The 23,113-nt window shown below is 40.9% G+C and overlaps 1 protein-coding gene across 14 annotated transcripts in view; it reads right to left on the reverse strand.

Annotated features, from left to right (window-relative positions):
• Window positions 1-23,113, reverse strand: part of PDK3 (pyruvate dehydrogenase kinase 3) — a 114,373-nt gene that overhangs the window by 90,005 nt on the left and 1,255 nt on the right. For all 14 annotated transcript variants that reach the window (XR_003612191.2, XR_015769480.1, XR_015769476.1 and 11 more), the window contains exons 2-3: window positions 4,931-5,072; window positions 1,583-1,654 (exon numbers count right to left, since the gene is read on the reverse strand). Coding sequence is in view for 1 of the 14 variants with exons in the window: in XM_028122566.2 (XP_027978367.1) it covers window positions 1,583-1,654; window positions 4,931-5,072 (214 nt within the window). In the remaining 13 variants the exon portion in view is untranslated. The remainder of the gene's footprint in view (window positions 1-1,582; window positions 1,655-4,930; window positions 5,073-23,113) is intronic.

The following is a 23,113-nucleotide window of genomic DNA, read 5'->3' on the forward strand; positions in this document are numbered from 1 at the left end:
AGTAAAGTGACTAGCTCACCTTCCTTTCCTTCCTTTGCCAGGGGCAGCGGGCTTCTGAAACCCCAGCTATCCCGACTAGCTGTGTGAACCTGGGCAAGTCACCAAAACTCACTGAGGGAGAGCGATTATCATTATGATCTCACATGCACTGGATCCAGCACTTGGCAGTTTCCAAAGTGGGCTCATGTCCATAAATTGCATCTGACCAATAACCTGTTCCAGAAACTGAGACAGGATTCTGGGAAACATACGGCAGCAATTTAATATTATTTACTTCCACAAATCTATACCCTAAAATTTGAAGCTAGAGAAGTCAGTCCTAATTTCTAGGATGTCAGCAAAACAAACTGTTACTAGCTAATGACTTGTGAGCAAACAAAGCTTCTGGATTCGATTCCTTTAATTTCAGTACGTTAAATGAGAGCAATGGCCTCTAGCAAGAACACTGCATCTGGGGCTCTAATGCAACGCCTCCCTTTCACAAATCACAAATCCATTCGCAAAACACCTAGCAAGGTATACAACAGGTGGGGATTCTTCCCCCTTGTATTTTAATTTACAACTAAACTGGAGCTCGCTACTCAGGGTGCACACCGGTGGTTCTCGCAGTTGGTACATTGTGCACAACAGTGCATGAAGGAACTGGAACAAGCATTTACAGATCCAGCTCTGCTACCAACTCATGTTACAACTTTGGACAAGTCATTGCTCTTCTCTGACCTCAGTTTCCTTATCTGTGAACTGAAACGGTTGGGTTGAATGCCTCGAGCTACGGGTGCTTTGCTAACAGTGTTTCTTAGTTCTTTTTCTGGAATGCCTATATGTAAGGCGTTTGGTGTCACAACTCTGTGGACCAAGATTCTCTGCAGAAAAAAATTCTTCAGCACAAACAGGCCTGCCATGTGCAGTCCCGCGTGTGTACGTGAAACAGGAGGAAAGTAATGTGAAGGGGATACTTAATTTCTCTTGGGGGAAAAAAAAAGGCAAACAACACTCAGAGCTAGGGTGAGTATTTTTTCAGTTAAATGAAGATGAAAAAACAGAAACATTTTCCAGTTAGAGAAGTTAGCAGTCTTTGTGCGGAACAGGAGCAGAGAATTCAGGTCGTTATATTAAAAGCACACTCTTTTATGCTGCTCCAAAATAAAAGCATTACAGGTTTCCTGAGCTCAACTATTATGCTGCACTGAAAATTTTTTTTTAAAAATTGAAAAAAAAATTGTAAAGGACTGAGTAGATAAATTCAGGTCTCTCCAGAGGCCACTGCATTCTTAAAACTACCACTAGGTGGTACATTTACTGCAATATTTATAGTGAGTGGCCGGCACCAGTTCACCAGGAGTGAAAATTTATTAAGACCTAGAACATGAAATATAATTTAAAGGGTCATTCATTATTCATTTTGTGCTATGTTAAATTAACTTTAATTGTTTAAAAATGTGATATTGAGTTGTTACCCATTAACAAACTTAATGCTTTCACCAAATTACACTTCTTGGTTCTTAATGACATGAGTTCCATTTACCAAAACATTTTTTAACCTGATGTTTTTACTGTCAGGTAAGTTTGGTACCATACTTACTTATCCAAGACCTGTGGATCTTCAGGGCTCTTATTCTCATATTCTAAAAGTTCAAGAAAGCTCTGCATATACCTAAAAAAAAGATGAGTTACTCTGTTAATTGCCTACCCAACATCCATTCCTCCTTTCCCTCTTCCTAAGAGTACCCTAAATCTTCACTCAGGTATCTACCCCATTCCCCTCCACCACCAATTGCAGCCCAAGTGCTGCAGGGGAAGCTGATGCCATGCAAAGCTCCTGGGTGGCCTGATTTTTCTCTGGGTAACAGTATTTTTCTTGTCACTGATTACTAACTAGTCCAACAGTCTAACCCTAAGCCTGTCATTGCACTGCATTCCCCTGAACAAAGGGACTGGCTCAGGAATGGGCACACTACCCCAATTCAGGCAAGTAAAATAAAAGGGAAGACGTGGTGGGGGTCTTTGGGAGAGAAATTAACTTGCTCTGCTTTTTGTACAGTGGGCTTTGGGGATGTAAACCCTGGAAAGGTTGCAGCTATTCTGCCACCAGGAGGAAATCCAGCCTGAAAATAAAGCCGACACCATGGAAAGCAGGGCCTTGATAATCTCATGAATTCTCTAAATCAACTAACACCAAAAGCCCATCCTATAGCTACACGAGCCAATGTATGGTTTAGTTGGATTTTCTGCTACTCACAAACATATTCTAACTGGTACACCAAATCTACAGTTTCATTAGCCAAGATGTGCATATGAATTGTAAGGAACACATGTGTGACACTAAAGTGCATGCTGGAAACTTCGAAACTAGAAATAAACGTTCCTTCTCAGAGTTAAACTAATCTCATCAACACTGCAGAGGAGGGAAAGGAATGCCTCTTAGGTCCTCAGAAACAGCTTCTGGATTAAAAATAGCTACATATCTCAATCAGGGCCAGTACAGGAAATAATGTGTACAAAATAAATATCTGGAGAACACAGAAAAATGGGATCCAGAGAGGCACATTACTGAGGCAGCTATATCCGGACAGAACCTGCTGGATCTGGAGGGGATTCAGAGAAGCCAATTACTCAGAGGTGTGTCATCTCTGCTTTGGATCTGAACATGCCTCGAAAGAATTATCCCTTAATATAATTATTTCTAACAATTAATTACCACTAATCCTCCTATCCAGCTTTGGAGGGAGGATGAGGGTACTCCAGTAACAAAAAATGACTGCACAGCATATAAATACATGAACAGGAATAATGTTTTATTAATCAGCCTCACTTGAACTTTGTAACGATGCATGATACTAAAGTATGTTCATCTCTGGATATCCTTTTTAAAAGCTTCTGGGCAAATCAGGCTATGGATTAGGCACTGTTGAAATCATCAGGTCAAACCTCCCTCAGAGGGCAAAGTCAGCCAGAGGCAACAAGGCCCTCTATCCTGTCACACGCCAGCAGGATTCTAGGGAGATAAGTAGTTCACTTAAAGAGCAGAGTCATGAGTGGAGAGGAGCCAAAGATGCTGCTGAGCTTCCCAGCCTGAAAGTCAAGAGAACAAGGAGAACACACTCTAGCTGAGGTGGGCTTCACGGCCTGTTGGAAGAGTCACTTTTAAGAGGAAAAGGAAATGACAGCTAAGCACAATGTGTGATCCTAAACTGGATTTCTGCATTGGGGAGGCAGGGATTGCTGGGGGGTGGGGGGGAGAGTACTACTGGGGCGCCTGGGTGGCTCAGTCGTTAAGCATCTGCCTTTGGCTCAGGTCATGATCCCAGGGTCCTGGGATCGAGTCCTGCATCGGGCTCCCCGCTCAGCAGGGAGTCTGCTTCTCCCTCTCCCTGCCACTACCCCCTCTCGTGCTCTCTCTCACTCTCTCTCAAATAAATAAATAAAATTTTTAAAAAAGAGCACTATTAGAGCAATTAATGAAACGAGAACAAGTTCTCCCACATTAGAAAATATTACTAAATCAATGTTAAATTGCCAAATCTGATAATCATACTGTGGTTTTCTAAGAGTTGTTCTAAGGAGATACATACCAAAGTCGTTAGGGGTAGAGGGGCATGTATACCATTAACCCAAATGGTTTAGGAAAAAAAATAATGTGTAGCATATATGTTATGTGTGTACCACGTCTGATATACCCTAAGTGTGTACACACACACACACACACACACACCCAGAGAGAGAGCGCGAATATGAATGAGAACAGCAGGACAAATGGCACCAGATGTTAACAATTAGTGAATCTGGGCCAAGGTATATGGCAATTCTTGCTACTAGTCTTGCATATCTTTCTGTTATATAGGAAATTATTTTGAAATTGAATTTTTTTTTTAAAAAAAAGGAAGACGTGACATGCATGTGTTTGGGATGGCTACAGAAGAGAAATGTGAGACAAAAAAAAAAGAGCTGACCCCAGCATTTAAGTCTATACTTCGCCAGCTGAATCACTTTGAAGCCCCCGAAGTAACTTTTACATAAGCGATAGACAGTGTGACTGTCAGTCACTGCCACCAGGCCCAGGGAACTTGAAGCCCAGCTAGTCAACCTCCAATCCCCACCACAATGACCCCAATAGTGAGTGTACACTTTCTGCGGGAAAATTTCGGATGATGCTCTTAAAACAATAAAGAAATTTCAGGCAAACAAGCACTCGCTGCTCCTGCTGGAACAAACTCTGCATCCGGGGTAGGAAGCTACGGAGGAGGAGAGCAAAGTGTTTCTTGAATATATGCAAATCCCTTTCTGAAAATACACCACCTGCTCTTACATCCTACCACTCACTGACCTCACCCTGCTTACCTAGTGGGTAGTTGAGTCACAAATTCAACTTCCTCAATTAAATAATACGTGTTTGCTGCATTCTCTGTTGAGATTTTTTTTTTTTTATTTTTCATAAGGCAAATGAAGCACATTACGTACTGGCATTTTTACAATCCGAGGTTCCCCTTTAAATGACTTAATTTTCTCTAACAAATACTGCCACCAAGAAACTCCTTTAACAGGAAAACAAAAGGAACAAGGCTGAGACTTGATCAAAAAGTGGCAACATCCCCTTATCCAACGGATTGCAGACCAGTCCGCATGGGTTCCTTTAAATTTTTCTGTACTTTCTAATTTTTGTTTCAGTGAACAATTACATTTATAACCAGAAAAATAAAATTTGAAAAGTCAAGAAAGCTGTCCTGTACAGTTTAGAAGTCTTTTCATTAAGACAATGTGAAATTGTCAGGTTAAAAAAAAAAAAAAACTTTTAACTGCTTGGAAAATTGCAGCTATCCCGAATGACTCATTCCCACACATGCCATACACGTACTTTTAGGGAAAATGGGCTCCATGCCAGGTGTTCAGAGCATTATGGGAAGACCGATCTAAAGCTACATTATTTACTTACCAACTCTGAACCAACCCCACTGAAGGGCGGTTAAGCAAGTTATCCGGCAGAAGATTAACCTCTCTCATTGTGTTGGCCAGTCTTACAGGAAGCTCCTTTCGTAGAAACATATATGAAGTTTTCTCACATGCATTATCTCTCCCTGTTAAGACACAATGAATGTTCCATGATTTTATAATCTAACAGATGGAACAATAAAGTGTTCTCATGATAGCATGGTTACCGGTTAGGAGGAGAAAATTAAACAATCCTGCAGTCTCTAGTGAAATTTTTATCCTCTGAAATTGCAAGTTTAAGAAAATAATTTAATTAGAATAGAAAAAGAACATTTATTCCAAGAGGCAACCTTGAAAGCAGTTTTTTTTTTTTTTTAACACAAATACATTTCTAGTGTTACCGTTAGTGATATAAAAATGACCTGGGATATAATCTGAATTTGTTTTCAAATTAACACTATGGGAAAACTGCCAAGTACAAAAGTAGGAAAACATGTAAATCCACTCCTGTTCACAGGGGTTTCCAGAAGGCAAAAGACCCATTCATTCCACAAATATTCACCACCTGTGTGTCGACTGCTTCTTCCTAAGGTTTTCTTCAAATGTGTTTCTCCAGGAATCAGAGCTTTGTCACCCTGGGAAGCAGCCACAGACCTGCTCTGATTAAGACACGGGGCTCAGGATGTGCCAGAGAAAGCAGCTCACAGGTGCGCTCAGAAGCAGAGTGATCTACTCTGACATGACCAAGAGGTAAGACCCGGTGTTGACCATAAAGACAGAGGTCACAGAGTCTTCTGTTGGTTGCCCTGAGCTGGTTGTGCATAAAACTTAGATAGCTGGGACACAGTGAGAGAAAAGGGACACAGCCACCTGAACAAGGAAACCCAAGCGTCTTCCCCAGCTGCTTTGACCGGAGTAGCATGGGCCCCAAGTCCTGCTGTAAACCTGATGACGGCTGGGGGACTGGGGACATGAGAGAAAGGACATGAGCTTTGGGGACACAAATGTGCTTCAGCCCCAACTCCTCCATTTGGGGGTAAGAAACCTTTGGTAAGCTTCTTAATTGCTCTAAATCACAGCTGCCCTAACCTGTAGAATGGGGATAAAATTTCAGTTTTTGTAAAGACTAAATGTGGTAACAGGTATGGAGCCTGACACAAAGCAGGTGATCAATAAACATTAGTGTTCTGTCCTCTGTGATACTTATGGGTCCATCCCAACCCCCTCACACTCCATAGGCCTTCCTGATGTTCCATACTGCCAGGAGGCTGTTTGGAGATGGGCAACCTTGGGGCCAGGCCCAGAGACAAACAAGCAAGGCTCAGGGAACACTTCTCTCCTCCAAACTCTCCTCATTCTTCCAAATATGATACAGGCCGCAAACCAGAGATCCAGAAATAAATCTGATTTGCTAATACTTGCAGCCAAGTTCTGGTTTATTCCTTTCCTCTCCCCACTGAATAAGACTAGAAATAAAAGAACCCACTCATGAAAGTCATCTGCAGAACCATTCTTTCCCCACTGACCCCTGAGCCCCCTTCTCCATGCTAAAAAAGTTAGAATAAAAGATTAGTCTTACACAATCCATCCCTTACTTCCCTCATTCTAGGTGAATATACTGAAGGCCTTCGGTGCATCTTTAACTCATCAATGATTCTGTCTTCCACTTTTCCCCTGAGTGAGGAAAAAGGGGTGTGATATCCCAGCAATGACCTTCCATCATCTACTCTATACACATTTATTTGGCTCCAGATGATTAACATTTAAAGGGACTCTGGCTGTTTTGCTTCAGATAATATGTATCATTCCTAAAACGCTCTGGAGGATTCTTATAGACGAATCATTTTAAGTGCACTAAAAGTGCTGATACTTAAATCACGGTGAATCATACCATAAAATGAAGGACCTGTTATTATCTAAGGTAAAATGTGCATCTAACTTTTCACATACCAGGACAAACACTTTGCATCCTGGTTAAATAAAAAGGACACCTTTTTTTCAAGCATAGAAGAAATGTCTCCGTTCTCCCTGTAGGAGAAGCAAGTGAGGGAATGCAGGAGAGGAAGGGGCCCACAGGGGTTGAACTGGAACTGTGAGTAGCAGTATGACCTCAGGATTTGAAAAAATTATCTCAGTGTTTTAGACATTAAAGTTTACATGTTTCAACTGCCATGTCCACAGCATATTAGGAGCAGCAAACTGGAAGCCTAGGGCTGGGGGGAGGGGGGGAGGATGAGGAGAAGTGGGAGCTGGCTGGCAGGTGGCAAGGGGCCATCAGGCCACGTTTGTGCTGGAAATGCACAGGGCTAGACAGTTTCAGAATGTCAAGGTTTTCCGACTTTCGGAAGGTAAAAGGAGTATGTACATCCACTGTCTATGATATAGACACAATAAAGCTGCGGTGAAATCATTTACATGGAGCAGAAAAAAGACCATGGCCTGAAGTAAGTTCAGGTCGTGTTTTGTCACCGAAGGTATGAAAAAACAACTACAAGTTTTAGAGCCTTTTTTTTTTTTTAAAGATTTTATTTATTTGTCAGAGAGCAAGCGAGCGCACACGCACACAAGCAGGGGGAGCGGCAGGCAGAGGGAGAAGCAGGCTCCCGGCTGAGCAAGGAGCTTGATGCAGGACTCCATCCCAGGACCCTGGAATCATGACCTGAGCTGAAGGCAGACGCTTAACCCACTGAGCCACCCAGGCGTCCCAAGTTTTATTTTTTTTTTAAAGATTTTATTTATTTATTCATGAGAGACAGAGAGAGAGAGAGAGGCAGAGGGAGAAGCAGGCTCCCAAGGAGCAGGGAGCCCGATGCAGGACTCGATCCCAGGACCCTGGGATCACGACCTGAGCCGAAGGCAGACGCTTAACCATCTGAGCCACCCAGGCGCCCCGTCCCAAGTTTTAGAGCTTTTTGAACTTCAGAATTCAGATAAAAGACAAGAGACCTCCAGAACAGTATATTAGGCCAAGATCATGTGCCAGAGTTAGACTTGGGTTTGAACGCTGACTTGAGCCTCCCGAGCTTTATGGACGTGGCAAGTGTCATTACACTTCTAAGCCTCGGTGTAGTCGGCTACAGGAACACTACCTACCTTCATAGAGGTGTAGTAAGGGTTAAAAAGTGCTTAATATTTAACACTGACAACCTCTTAAAATTTAGAAGAGGGGGCTCATTGAAGAGCCAGCACTAATGATTGCAAAGGATGATAAAGCAGAACAGCCTGAGGCCATGGGGTGCCAGAGCAAATAACCTGATACTTGCTAAGCCCTGAGAGCTCTGCTACATTCTGGTCCAGTGCGGTTGCCTGCGCTCATTTGATGATTCTACATAATTAAAAAGGGATTAAAAGGGATTAAAGTATGTTGTGTCCCTACCATCCACTTTTATTTATTTTAAAATAAAAGGCCTTTGGTCATCTCTGAACTAACTAGAAAATTCAACGACTAGGTATGGTCTAAGATAACCAAATACCAGGAGGCATTTATTCTAGCCCTCTTGGATTATCAGCTTATTATGAAGGAGCAGAAAAAGAACCGTGTTTTGTCTCTGTATCCCCCATGGCAGCAATGAGAGGACTTGACCTATGGTAGTTTCTCAATGATTTACTGGGAAGATAGAGAATACTTTTAATACTTTTTAAAAAAAAAAAAGAATATCTGAAAAATCTCAGGTTTTGCCTCCTACATTCTTACTTAGCTTTAGAGATGAATTCTTTGTACTCAGATACCTTAATTATACATCAGTTTAAACAAGGGGGTAAGCCTTTTTTAGTTAATTAGTGAACCTAAAAATAAATATGAAAGGTCCAACATTTTTTTAAACTTTCTGTGGTTTTCATGGAAGTTGGAAGTATTTTGTCCTATGTACTAATGCTGGATACTCAGTTTAAATCAAAGAGTTCCAACAATCTTTTTTTGTTTTTTGTTTTTTTGGGTTTTTTTTACTCAACTTAAAAAAGTCTTTTGGTTTTAATTGAATGTCCTCTAAAAGCCTTCAGGTTTTATTTTTTTTATTTTTTAAAGATTTTATTTATTTATTTGAGAGACAGAGAGCACGAGAGGGAAGAGGGTCAGAGGGAGAAGCAAGCAGACTCCCCCCTGAGCAGGGAGCCCAATGCGGGACTCGATCCCTTCCCTGAGGGGCATCTACCTCTGTGCTGAGGGAAAGTGAGTAACGTCCACTAGTGCCCTCATCCTCTCTCTTTAGAACCCTGTTTACTCTTCGAAGGTAGATACGTGTCCATAAACAGATTAGTGAGAAACCCGCCCTTCTGCATGCCAGGTGTAAATAGATTTCACTGTGAGTCCACAGTCTGTGCCCTCTGCCTGGACAACCTCTCTGCCATTCCCCCTATTCACTGAGTTCTATGTCCTGTGGGTCCCAGGATCCTCAGAACACTGAAGAGTCTACTAGCACAATATGCAACAACCGTACATATCTAATAAATATTTCCTGATTAGAACTGAAAATCAAAATACCTAGTAAGTTTCTGTATAAACTTACTATAGCAAATAAAATTCAGGGATGCAAGGTCATATTTGCTCAGAATGGTAAATTCCTCTTATAGATAGACCACTCCATTCTACATATTTGGTCAGAGGTATCAAATCCTTCAAGTTAGGGGAAGAGGAGCCAAAGGTAGGAAGGAAGGTGATAATAAAGTGGCAGTAACTGTCAGTATGGTATGGCAGGCCAGGGAGTGGAGGAAAAAGGCATGGATGTGTTTAGAACTGATATCACAAACAGAGCTTTGACCAGCGAGAACATGCAAGTAACAACTGTAGCCAAAGCCACCACAAAGACTCATATCAACCTAATTCCAGAAGGGGCTTTAGGATATAGTCCTAATGGTAGATTGGTAAGTTACAGGATGCCTTGTTGTCATGGAAGCAGGAACATTTAAGTAAAGGTCACCATGTACTCATCTTCGAGGTGAACTGAAGCAAAATGTTAAGTTAACCATTACAGTGAATGAAGAGGATCCAAAGCCAGGAATGCTCAAAGCACAAATGAACTGAAAGTGCTATGTTTCTTGGAAAATGATCAGTTTTTAGAGCTGGGACCTTCAGCCAACAAACTTTAAGATAATTAACATTCAAGGTTAAGAGCTCCCTATGCAGCTTTTATTCTTAGCAGGAAGCTGATTTCATCCAGGAAATGCTGTGTCACTGACTTCCCATAATAAAAGCATAGTAACATCTACTGAGCACCTACCATGTGCCATGCATTGTGCTGCATGTTCTCGATTTCACCAGGACGGCAAGCCTATGATTAGATGCTATCGTTTCTATTTTGTAGCTAAAGACACTGAAGTGTAGTGGGATTAAGTGATTTGTCCACACTCACGCTACTGGTAGGCACCAGAAATTAAGATTTGACTACAAGTCCACATAGATTGCTGCTCATATTCCCAGAGACGATAAGCAGGCTAACAAGTGGTGGTGGTCCTGAGAATAAGAACTGTTTCAGTGTAAGTAAATGAAGTAGGTATCAATCTGAGAGTTTGGAAATGGTAAGACTAGATGAGCAGTAGAGTATGCAATTTCCCGATTGTCTAGCAGAACAAATTTAGACAAAACCTTGGCATTACTAACAGAGATTATGTTCGTTGCAAAGAAGTGCATTGGGATAGTGGCATACTATGTTAAATGAAATGGTATACCATGTTGAACTGAAAAAAGCATAGGTTTAAAAGCTCCATCTACTTGAGGGGTGCCTGGGTGGCTCAGTCAGTTAAGCATCTGACTCTTTATGTCAGCTCAGGTTCTGATCTCAGGGTTGTGAGATCGAGCCCCACGTCCAGCCCCATGCTAGGTGTGGAGCCTGCTTAAGATTCTCTCTCTCTCTCTCTCTCTCCCTCTCCCTGCCCCTACACCGCCCTCTTTCTCCCCCTCTCTAAAAAGAAAGAAAGAAAGAAAGAAAGAAAGAAAGAAAGAAAGAAAGAAAGAAAGAAAGAAAGAAAGAGAAAGAAAGAAAGAAAGACTCCATCTACCTGAATTCTAAGTGTGGTTTTGCCCCTAACTTTGCTTAGGCAGGATATTTAAATCATCTAAGCTTTGGCATCTCCATCCAAGAAATGGAAGTATCTACTCCACCTGGATGTTGGGAGAATTTTAGCTCCATCTGCCTACTATTATGCCTGGCAGGGAGTGGTACACAAATGTAAGTTCTCTTCACCTCTTAGAGAGAATGATTTCTGGTTCACCTTGGATGAGGTAGCAAAGATGTCATGTCAACAACTAGTTAATGATTCGGGCAGGCTCTTCCTTACTTGGGACTTCTACTTTCCCACATAGAAAATTGGGGAGGTTGGAGAGATGATCTCTAAGCTCAAGCTCCCATTGGGTGAATCTGAGAGGGTTGGATTTTGGTTTGTATCTCTATATAGTTACGCATCCTACACCAGCCTCGCCTAATGACTTCGATTCTGGAACAAGTCTGAAGAGAGCACTGCTACGAGTAGGCAGTCAAGGAAAGGAGCCAGAAATCAAGAAAAATAGTACACACTTTTCTATGTGTTCTTCTAGTTGTGTTCTCCACCCAGAGAGCCTCCAAGGACACTCTGGATGAAGGACAAGAGGGTAAACATGTCACGGATTCCCAGAAACCACCGCTATTACACAAACCTTCGAGGGAGAGGTAGGGACAGCAGGAGAGCATGCCACAAAGCTACAGGGTTCATAAATTTGGGCTAGCAAGTATAAATTTATGTATTTTCCCCTGCTTCTCATTTATCGGTTTCTCAAAGGTACGGACTGCGCCTTGACAATTTCCCAAAGCTTCTCAATTTCTACTTCACTCTATTTTTTTTTAAGATTTTATTTATTCATTTGACAGAGAGAGACACAGCGAGAGAGGGAACACAAGCAGGGGGAGAGGGAGAGGGAGAAGCAGGCTTCCCGTGGAGCAGGGAGCCCGATGCGGGGCTCGATCCCAGGACCCCGGGATCATGACCTGAGCCGAAGGCAGACGCCTAACGACTGAGCCACCCAGGCGCCCCGCTACTTCACTCTAAATCCAGGTGTTCAATAATGCTGATGGACTCCTAAACAACTTAAGTGTCAACCTTCAGCATCTCACACACTCCATCCCCTGAACTGGTTCGCAGCCCTTAGGCTTAGCCCAAGAGTCTACTGGATCTAACGCAGTTCTTAACCCATGACAATCACCTGGGTACCTCCGGCATACCAGCACCAGAGCCCCTACCTCCAGAGACTGATATAACTGGCTTCAGTGAGGGGCCGGTATCACTAGTTTTATACACACACACACACACACACACACCCCACCCTACCCCACCCACCCCCAGATTATTCTCATGAGCAGCAGGACTAAAGACCCCTGACTAATGTGAGTCACAAAAAATCCGACCAGGGAAAACAAATCAAAACCTCCTTAGGTTTGGACACGGACCATTTACCCATCTATTTTTAGTCTCTATTTTCATGTCTGAGATTTGTTTCAGCCTCTTAGGAAACCGATGGAGAACGTCGTCATAGTCTTAAGAGACTTTCCAGCGTTACCAACTATCCTTTTTCTCCTTCTCTAGATGACCCTACATGGGAAAGATAACTACTGAACACATTCATAGAGGAAATGGCTGTACTTCAGGATGCCGTGACTCTCGACAAGCGGCGACAGGGCACTTGTCGCTCCTTCCCCTCTAGTGGGTTTTGTTCCCACACTGCACCCGATCCTTAGCTACTTCCTCGGCTACAGAGGGGTGGTAAGATGAGCAGGTCCTGGGTCCCCTGGCTCTACTGTATGTGTGGGTACTTTTCTGATCTGCCCCGAACCTCAGTTTCCCAATTTGTAACATGGACACGACTGTTGTGAGAAGTCCACAATACTGTATTTTATACCAATGATGGTAAGTACTCAGAAAATGCTAGGAGTCCATTTTCATTTCCTTCTTGAACAGCTTTACTGAAGCCAAGCTGAGGTTAAGGAAGCAGGATATGAGTATGTAGGCCTGAGAAGACATGGCAGAGAATCTGGAAAGAAGGCTAACCAAAGAAGTGGTCTTCCTCTATACAAAGGGCAGCTTCTAGAGAAAGGGAACCTCACTGTGATCAAGTAGCTGAAGGGAAGATTAGAAAGAAAGCGCTCACTTGAGCACATTACCTGACCAGTACAGGAAGAGCAAAATGCCAATTACCATTTTGCTTTCTATTTAACATCAGGAGTGGGAGGAATTAACCAAATTTATACAAGGAATATCTGCTACCAAGTTTAAGGAAACATTGTACTCTACTAGAACAGAGCCAAGGAAAGGTTCACATAAAACCTGGAGTATGCCCTGGTCTGTGAAAACGTTAACAATTTGTTGGGAAAAGACAGGTATGTTACAAACCTCAAAAGACCGTACTGTTTTCTGGCCAAGGAGACATTGGGAAATATTTAACTTTCTGCTCCAGGAAAATGTTAGATACTTAGTAATTTATTCCCAACAGTGAAACTAGTATATACTGACCTCCATGCCCTAGTAAGAAAGCAAGCAACATTGGTACAACTCAGATGGTCAACTGGAATCATGTATCAAGCCTAAGAATGAAAATAAAATCATGACTGCTTACGTGATGCTTCAGGAAATAATCTATGACTCAGTTAGAACCCCAACTATTCAATTAGAGGGAATATAAATATAGAACTTTGTAAATACAATAGTTTGCTGTAATTTTTGTGCCATTCATTACCGCAGAAAGTATCATCTCAGTAAAGATGAGACGCTGACCAGGAAGAGGGTTCTCCTTGAGGGATATGAAGGATACCACTAGGGGTCTCAATCAAACCCAGCTCTGCCCCCAGGGCAAGTATGGAGGTAAACTGACTGACCCCTCCCAAAAGTGAAATGGGCTAGATGAATGTTTCCAGGTTAGTTTCTATTAATGCCAGGCAAGCCACCCACAGTCCCCTTAGCACACTTTCCTGTAATTTAACTAATTCCAAGAACAGGTGGGCAAGAACAGCAAGAATTTCTAAAAATTTATGGTAATAAATAAGAACTGCCCTTACCAAATTTCAACACAAATTACAAGGCAAAAGTCAACATATATTTAATTAAAATCAGAAAAGTTGTCTGACTGAATAGAATCCACAAATATAAACTACTCTGTGAACTGAGCAGCATGCGACAAAACAGAAACAACAAAGAAAGATTTGAGGTCTTAATAATTGTTGCTATGCAACTAGACAACAGAACAGAGCAAAAGTGAGTTAGCTACAAAAGTCCCCTCAGAAGGGCAATAAATTCCAGAGGGGTTTAGTAACAATTTGCAAAATGCTACAGGTGATAAATCTGACCCTGATAAAAGCACTGTAAATGATTGAGTATATAAAAACTCAGACTGTGCACTAAATAAAAAGGAAACCAACATTCAGCATGAACATATGTAAATATATGGGCAAAAGCTAGAAGACTATCACACAAAAAAATGGATGGAAGAATTAGAGGTGATATTCTTTCCAGATGCCTTTAATTGTATACTTTGATAATTACTACAAAAGGGAACACAGTGGGAAACAATATTTACACAGCACAACAGGTTACTATGCCAAATAGATACAGGGAATTCATGCAAATGATTAAAACTCCAGATTCCAGTTAGTAAATGGTCAAGGACACTTTACACACACAATGCATACAATAAACCCACACAGGAAAAAAGGGAAAATGTTTAGCTTCTATGTTACCTACTATACAATTAAAATCATAAAACCTCACTGTGGCAGGACTGTGGAGAAACCAGTACACTTAAACTTGGCCTTCCACATGGTAATTCCACTCAGGGGCACATCCCCTATGGGTAAACCACAGATTACCTGGAAAAGGCTTAGCTAACTCCAAACTATGCTCCAGATAGCCAAGATTTACTTTCACTAGCAAATGGGAGAAACAGATCTTCATCATTTATTTTTTTTTTAAAGATTTTATTTATTTGACATAGAGAGAGACAAAGTGAGCACAAGCAGGGGGAGTGGCAGGCAGAGGCAGAGGGAGAAGCAGGTTCCCCACAGAGAAGGGGGAGCCCGATGTGGGACTCGATCCCAGGACTCCGGGATCATGACCTGAGCCGAAGGCAGTCGCTTAACCAACTGAGCCACCCAGGCGCCCCAGATCTTCATCATTTAAATGCAAATTAAGATCAATCACTGCAAGCTACTTTAACAGGATACAATTACTTAGACTAGAGGTGGAAAACTTCCTGTAAAGGGCCAGACTGTAAACTTGTTTGCTCTCTGGGCCAAACAGTGAACTCTGCTGCTGTGAAGGGAAAGAAGCCACAGACGGTATGTAATAAATGGGCATGTTCCAATAAAACTTTATTTACAAAAACAGGTATCATCAAAACCCACAGGGCATACAACACAAAAGAGTGGATGCCTAACGTAAACTACGGACTTTGGATAATAATGATGGGCCAATGTTGGTTCATGGCGGAGACTGTATTTGGGGAGCGGCTGTATGTGGGAGCTCCCTGTACTTTCTGCTCAATTTTGTGGTGAACCTAAAACTATTAAAAATAAGGTCTACTAATGAAAAAAACAAAACAAAACAGGGGGCTGGCTCTTGGGCTATACAGTTTGACAACGTATCTTCCACTATGGTATTCCTAAAACAAAAGCATTTGCCCTACTCTTGACTTCAGCTTATCACGGAAGTCAAATAATTAAATGCCCGTATGATATAAAGGAAAAGGAAAAGCAGTGATATTTTCTGATTCCAATCAGTAATAAATCCAAGGTTTCTCGAAGCTTGCCAACAGCCTAACAAATTTCCTAAAGCTCAGTGGGAGGAAACCACCCATCGGGAGGTCAGCAAGTGTGGCCAGGTCTCCCCTTCAAGACTACAGACTCCCACACAAAACTGCATACAGTTAAGCCAGAGTCACAACTTAAGCACCCAGAGCCTGATAAACCAGATTATGTTGAAATCCAACCCTATCTGATCATGAAGGCCCCAAAGGGCCAATTCGGACTTTAAGTTTAAATACTGATCAAGATGCATGAAGCCAAGTTAGACATCTTTATCCTAAATAAAATCGTTCTCTTCCCCTTTTAATTCTGAATAGTAGGCGTCTGTCTCCCAACAGGTTAGTCTAATTCTTGGCAACTCTTCACAGGAGAAAAACCCTCCTGCTTAGAGAAAAGGTGTATCGTGTACATATATGTATAGGAACAAAATAAACACACTCAGAAACCAAATGCAATTGTTTTTCCTCTTTCCTAACATGATAATTTAAAAAAAGAAAAATCTTTTCATCTCCCCTGGAAACAAAATCACTGTTCTCTCCAGTGATAATCAGGCTTTGAGGAGCAAAATGACTTTAAAAACCAAGACTTTTCGAAGAGCAGTCATTTGAAACCAAAGTCAACTTTTCAGTGGGTATCAGAATCTTAAAATACTTTCTAAAAGGAAAACAGAAGACGGCTGGGCCCTTAAACCTCAAGAACAGTAAAAATAAGGAAATCGGCTGTTGTCTTCTAATAGCTAAAGGCTCCCGGGTTCACAGAAGCAGTGTGATGGTTGTAGAAATCTTTTCTGTGAAAAGAAAGCCGAGCTGTCAGACAACCTGCCTTCTGGTGGTTTTATCTGGGAGATGCTATATTTAAATGTGCGGACATTATGGAAGTTTAAACTTATATAACCACTAAGGTGTTTAATGTTTAATAACCTTTACATGGAGCCAGGAATCATCATTACGGAGAGCCCACTCTGCAGACAGCAAACAGCTGAAGAAGCTGTGAGAGGTTCCAAATCAGGGGCGAGCGCTGCCCTCTGTGAGGAGACGGTTTTGAATAAAATAAAATAAAATAAAAGGAGGGCAGGAACAAACACCTTTAAAACCAGTGCAGCTGTGCAAAAGACAAGAGCAAAGGAACTGGGAAATAAAGCAAATGGGAAGTAAGTCTGCAGGGAGGGAATCAAAGTGAGGAGTGAAGGAACCAGAAGTGGCCAGAGTGAGACTGAAGGATGAACAGCAGGTCCAAATGAAAATGTGAATCATTTCCTATGAACTCATTCAAGATTCAGAAGGTTCTGTCTTTAATTTACGTCTTAACAGTCCAAGTTCTCCTTTCCTTATACCACCAAGAGAAGTTTTCATTCATAACAATTACTCAATGGAAAGACAGAACTCAAACTTTTGCAAATATAACAAAGAGCCACCATTAGCATGAACTGCCCTTCAACGACAATAAATTAGTCCAAAAATCCTGAGAGTAACAGGTTCATAGGGAGAAAAACCATAAAAGTTATACTGAGAAATAAAATCAATAAAATGTTTATTCTGAACATGAAAATGTGATACTTCTCTTACTCCTAGTGAGGAATTAATATATTCTATCTGAAGCCTCTGTCCAATAGAAAAATAATGTGAGACACATGTGTAATTTAAAACTGCCTAGCAGTCACATTAACTCAAAAAGAAACAGGTGAAAGTTTTGACATTTCATTTAATCTAACATATCCAAAAATATTATGTCTACAAGGAATCAATATAAAAATAGATTGAGATATTTTACCATTTCTTATATTAAGTCTTTGAAATCCACTGTGCATCTTATAGCACAACTCAATTCAAAACCTAAATTGCTATCAAAAGTAACTGACCTATAATTAGATTTCATCAAATTTACAGTTAAGGGAGAGTCACATATCCAAACTGCTATAAACATAGAAGTTTTCCAGTTAATTGAATCAAGTATCAGCTTTAAATTGAAATCTAAATCAATTCAGTTTCTCAGTCACACTGGCCACATTTCAAATGCTAAATAGGCTCAAGTGGCTGGTGGTGACCTTACTGGACAAAAAAGGCCTAAGATAATCACAGGAACCAAAAATTCAAACATAATTGTTAAAAGAACTATAATAAAACAAAACAAATGAGGTATATAATACAGTAGAAAAATTAAGGCATTAAAAATAGAAAGCAAGAGAAAATTACAGATGTTCACCACTACAGATGACAGATCTTTCCTATCAACAAATATATGTATTGGTTAAACTTAACCACATAAAAGAGAAAGTTTGATTCACAAAGCAAAACCCAACTTTATACTACATTTCTTTTTTTTTTTAAGATTTTATTTATTTATTCGACAGAGACACAGCGAGAGAGGGAACACAAGCAGGGGGAGTGGGAGAGGGAGAAGCAGGCTTTTCGCAGAGCAGAGAGCCCGATGTGGGGCTCGATCTCAGGACCCTGGGACCATGACCTGAGCTGAAGGCAGACGCTTAATGACTGAGCCACCCAGGCACCCCTATACTACATTTCAAGACAACAATTAAGGCAAAGTAATTCAGAAAGACTGAAAATTAAAAAAACACACAATACAGGAGTAGAGGGGTTTGGGGCATGGGGTGGTTGGGTGATGGACATTGGGGAGGGTACATGTTATGGTGAGCGCTGTGAATTGTGTAAGACTGATGAATCACAGACCTGTACCCCTGAAACAAATAATACATTATATGTTAATTTAAAAAAAAGGAAAAAAACACAAAATAAAACAACAATGCTCCACCAGAAAATGTAAAGAGGAAAATAAGGCTCTGGATCTCAATGTCAAATAAGGTTGAATCCAGCTAAAAAGCAGTATCAGAGGACAGAGGGCAGCACTCTATATCGCTAAAGGGTCCATCTCGCACTGAGGACCTGACAGTTAAGAATGTCTCAGGAGCAAACAGGTATGAAGGAAATACTGTCAGAGAGATACGGAGAAAGAGAATTATATTAGGAGACTTGAACTTCTCTCAGGTCATGATAGATCAAGTAGATAAAAAAAGTAAAGGTATAGGAAAAGTATATAACATAATTAATATGGTATATCAAACTCTGTAACCTGAGAAGAGAACATCATCTTCTTTTTGCTGCCGAAGGAACAGTCACAGGAAATGACCACACATTGGGCTACAAAGTGAACATCCACAAATTAAAGAAATAATAATCCAGATAGCATTCTGTGATCACAATGCAAGAAAACTAAACATAAAGAAAATTAAAATGCAGGATGTACGTGCCCTGAAAATTTAAAAACTCAAAACAACTCCTAGTTCACAGAACAAGAATCTGAAGATGCAGAAGAGCTGGGAGGAGAGGGATCAAATACTTACACCTTAGCTGCTAAAGCAGTGAGTAACAGAGGAGTAACTGTAGCCTTAAGTACTTAAAGAGCAAAACAGAAAAGAAACCAAGTGTCCAACTCAGAAGAAAAATAACAAACGCGAGGAGATTGAGGCGATCAGAGGGAATTAACAAAGTCGAAGTGGACATTAATGAACTAGAAAACAAAAGTCATAAAACTAACAAAGGAATCCAATCATAAACTACCATATAATCTAATCAAGAAAGGGGAGGGGAGAACAAATATCAAATAGAGGAATAGCCACAGAGAAAATTAAGACTGATAAGAGACTACTACCTCAGCTACGCAAGTTGACTTACAGCCTCAATGACTAGGACAATTTTCTAAAGAAATATGACAAAATGTGCTCTAGAAGAAACAGAAAATCTATACAGATCAATACCACAGAATACAGAAAGTTGTCAAAGAGTAATAGTCCCCAAACACACTAGGTTTAAAAGGTTTCACAGGGGGAGTCTACCAAATCTTCATTTTTGTAAAGTTTTTTATTATTTTTTTAAAATTTTTAGGGGGGGAGGGGCAGAGGAAGAGGGAGAGGGAGAATCTTAAGCAGTTCCATGCCCAGCGCCAGAGCCTGACGTGGGGCTCGATCTCACGACCCTGAGACCGTGACCTGAGCCAAAATCAAGAATCCGACCCTCAACCAACTGAACCATCCAGGCACCCCACTACCAAATCTTTAAAGAACAGATTATTTGAAAGATAAATTGGTCTTAATACAGAAAAAAAAGTTTTCTGAAACGCATGGCATTGATAAGAAAATCTGACAGACTGCACATACACACAAGATCTACAAACAGTACGTGGCTATCAATATAATGAAACCAGGAGTTCAACATATGATTCTTGCTAGTTCTGTAAGGGTCAAAAGTTTCCATAATAAAAAACCAAAATAAAAAATCATTTACTCAAGGAGAAAAAATTCTAACTAGATAACACTTTTTACTTATCAAAAGTTTGATGACAGTCTGGTAAAAGCATAGGAAAACACGCGCCCTCAGAAACTTCTAGTGAGAGGATAAACAGCCTCTAGGGAAAGCAATTTGACAATGTTTATGAAAGGTTCAAATGCACACACCCTCTGAGGTAGTAATCCCATGTTTAGGAGTATGCCCTATATATACACTCATACACGCATGGAATGAGGCATGTAGAGGACAATTCATGCTAGCACTGGTTGCCATAGCAAAGACTAGAAACAACCCACCAGCCATAAAGAGGGCGCTCTCCTAGTGAATTATAGAACACTCATACAAACAAACTCTCAGAAGCCCTAAAAAAGGAAAAGGAAGTACTGTAGATAAAGATACAGAAATCTCCCTAAGGTATAAATTTTAAAAAGCAAGGTACGGACAGAACTATAACAAGCTGCCATTTATACAAAAAATGGGGAGGCTAGTGGACAAAAGTAGGAAGATGACATTTCTGTCTATGTCCTTTGGCACTTTTTGAATTTGAAACCATGTAACTCCCATCTCAGACCAAAAAGAAAATCTCATTTAAAAAAAAAACCCACCCTTTAGAATGCACTATTGCCATTATGAACTCATCCATTTAGAACACTTGCTATTCCTGCTACACTTGCTAACTGGGTGGAACGCCATACTTCAAGTAAAGATGGAGTCGAAGAAACTCTTATTATTTTAAAGGGCACAGAAAAATACGGCACACGTACGAAAGGGCAACAGTACTCTAGATCAGAAGATCATCTCATTAGTGGTTTTCAATGCTGGTTATGCTTAAGAACAACCTGGGAATCTTCCAAAAATACCAGTGCCCTGCACCCCACACCCAGACTATTTACATAAATTTGGGAGATGGGACCCAGGCATGAAAAGCACAGATCTAAATGCTCTACAGCAGTGGTCCTCCACAAAGGGTGATTTTGCTCCACCAGAGGACGTGGGGCTATCTGGAGACATTGGGTTGTCACAACTGGTGCTGTCTAGTACGTGCAGGCATCTAGTGGGTAGGGGCCAGCGAAGCTGCTTTATTTAGTAAACCTCCAACAATGCCCAGGACACACCCCCAACCATGACCTGTCCCAAAATGTCAAGAGTGTTGAGAATGAGAAACCTTCTTTAAAATCATTACTTCTGACGTAACAACCAGTTTTCATCTTTGTTCTTAAACAAGGAAGATAATCTCATTTTACTAGTGTGGATAGATTAGTATAATAAAGCTATTTCAGGGGCCATAGAAACTACAATTTATTTGTTGATGTGCTTATAATGAATACTGAAACACTGAATTCCATGTACATCCTTTCTTTGGTCCCTGTCCAGTTACTCTGTCAAAAATTTATGTCCTGTTTGTAAAACAGTGAGGGAGAAAATCCTAAAGGTCACAAAGTGGCAGCCTGGAGGTAAATATAGTCCACATACCTACTTTGTTTGAGCCTCAGGTCTTTTAAAATATACTGAATTGGAGCCAATCACCTGCCCCTTCTGGAGCCAGCACATACCTTCTGGAGTCTGCCACGGTCCACACCTGGCTGGCTTCATGCAGTCATCTGCTGCTCCCCAGCAGGTCCTTTAAGCATATGAGGTGGCCTTCATCTGCCGTTTTCAACAATCATGAAGGGGCATGAAGCCTCTTTACTCTTCTTCTTCCTCCTTACCTTAAAAATATCCCCACATCCATTCTAAATTCCCAAACTCCTACATTACTTGCCACAAAAGAACTATCAAGAGCTGGAAGAGGGCACATTCTGCGTGGAGCACTGGGTGTTATGCGCAAACAATGAATCATGGAACACTACATCAAAAACTAATGATGTAATGTATGGTGATTAACATAACAATAAAAAATTTAAAAAAAAGAGCTAGAAGAACTAAAAGAAAGGTAGAAGTCAAGATGGCCTTTGTGTGACAACACTCTTCTAGTTGTCATTAAACATAGGCTGCCCGCCACCTGTCTCTGGATATTACAAACTAGCCTTGTAGTTTCTAGCAAATTCCACTACAATTATATATAGCTCTTCTGCGAGCGTCCTTATAAGGAAAAGACTTCAATTATTAGGCTTCTTCCATTATCCTAGATTAGTGTATCCCTCTACCTCTCCCAAAATAGGTCAGAAGCCTTTTATGGGAAATACCTATCAGGAGATTTGGTAATTTTCTTTTCAGAAGCTCATCCCTTTTCCTTTGAAACTACAATCACACAGTTCAGGAGTTGTGTTTGAGAGACTGCCTAATACAATCCACATATTTTATTAATGAGGAAAATGAACCCCAGTGAGGTTCACTCAGCCAAGGCCACACTCTTGAGTTATGGCAGAGCAAAAATTAGAACACTTATTTCCAGATACTGGTCCCAGGGGTTTTCCACGATAACACTATCCCCCACTGTGGTTTTCCTACTCAAGTAACATTCTTGCCAAGACACCTATTAACATGGGTAGATACTAGCTTGCTGTAGAACTAAATCAACTGAAACTTCGCCAAGCTATCAGAGCTATCATGTCAAGTTTGAGGGTGGAAGAAATTGGGAATTTCTGGATTCCTTTTGCTCCTTTTACTGTGAATTAACTTAACTCAGTTTACCCCAGTGAAGCTGATACCTTCAGGATCTTCTCTAAACCATAAATTAGAGATGGAAAACATGCTATTTATAGCAACAGTGACCTTTTGTTTCTAAACTCTTAAGTCAGGAGCTGCTTCAAACCTCTAAAATTTCAAAAGTGGGCAGAGATTTGTTAACTACTGAAAAGCTTTCAGGAGTGAAGTTTAAGATGCCAAGATCAACATCTCATTGAACTTTGACTCTCCTCATCATTCTCTGGCAAAGTGGGTGCTTAAAATTTAATATGGCCTCGACTTTAACCTAGTCCTCTCTTCCTATCCCAACTTTTTCAGCATAGGCAACATCACATTTTGCGTATCTGATCTTCCCTGGATGTTCTACCTCCTCTGCACCTTTAGTTTTTATTCCCACCTGATACCGTCCCTTTACATTTACATAAAATTCATTACATGAAGAGATGCCCCATTATGTTCCCTTGAGAGCTCAGAACATCTTTGCTGCTCCATTTTACTCCC

This window comes from Eumetopias jubatus, unplaced genomic scaffold (assembly GCF_037043125.1).
Source record: "Eumetopias jubatus isolate StellerSeaLion01/CBP00866 unplaced genomic scaffold, mEumJub1_p1.0 scaffold_11, whole genome shotgun sequence".
In the NCBI taxonomy this organism is placed as follows: domain Eukaryota; kingdom Metazoa; phylum Chordata; class Mammalia; order Carnivora; family Otariidae; genus Eumetopias; species Eumetopias jubatus.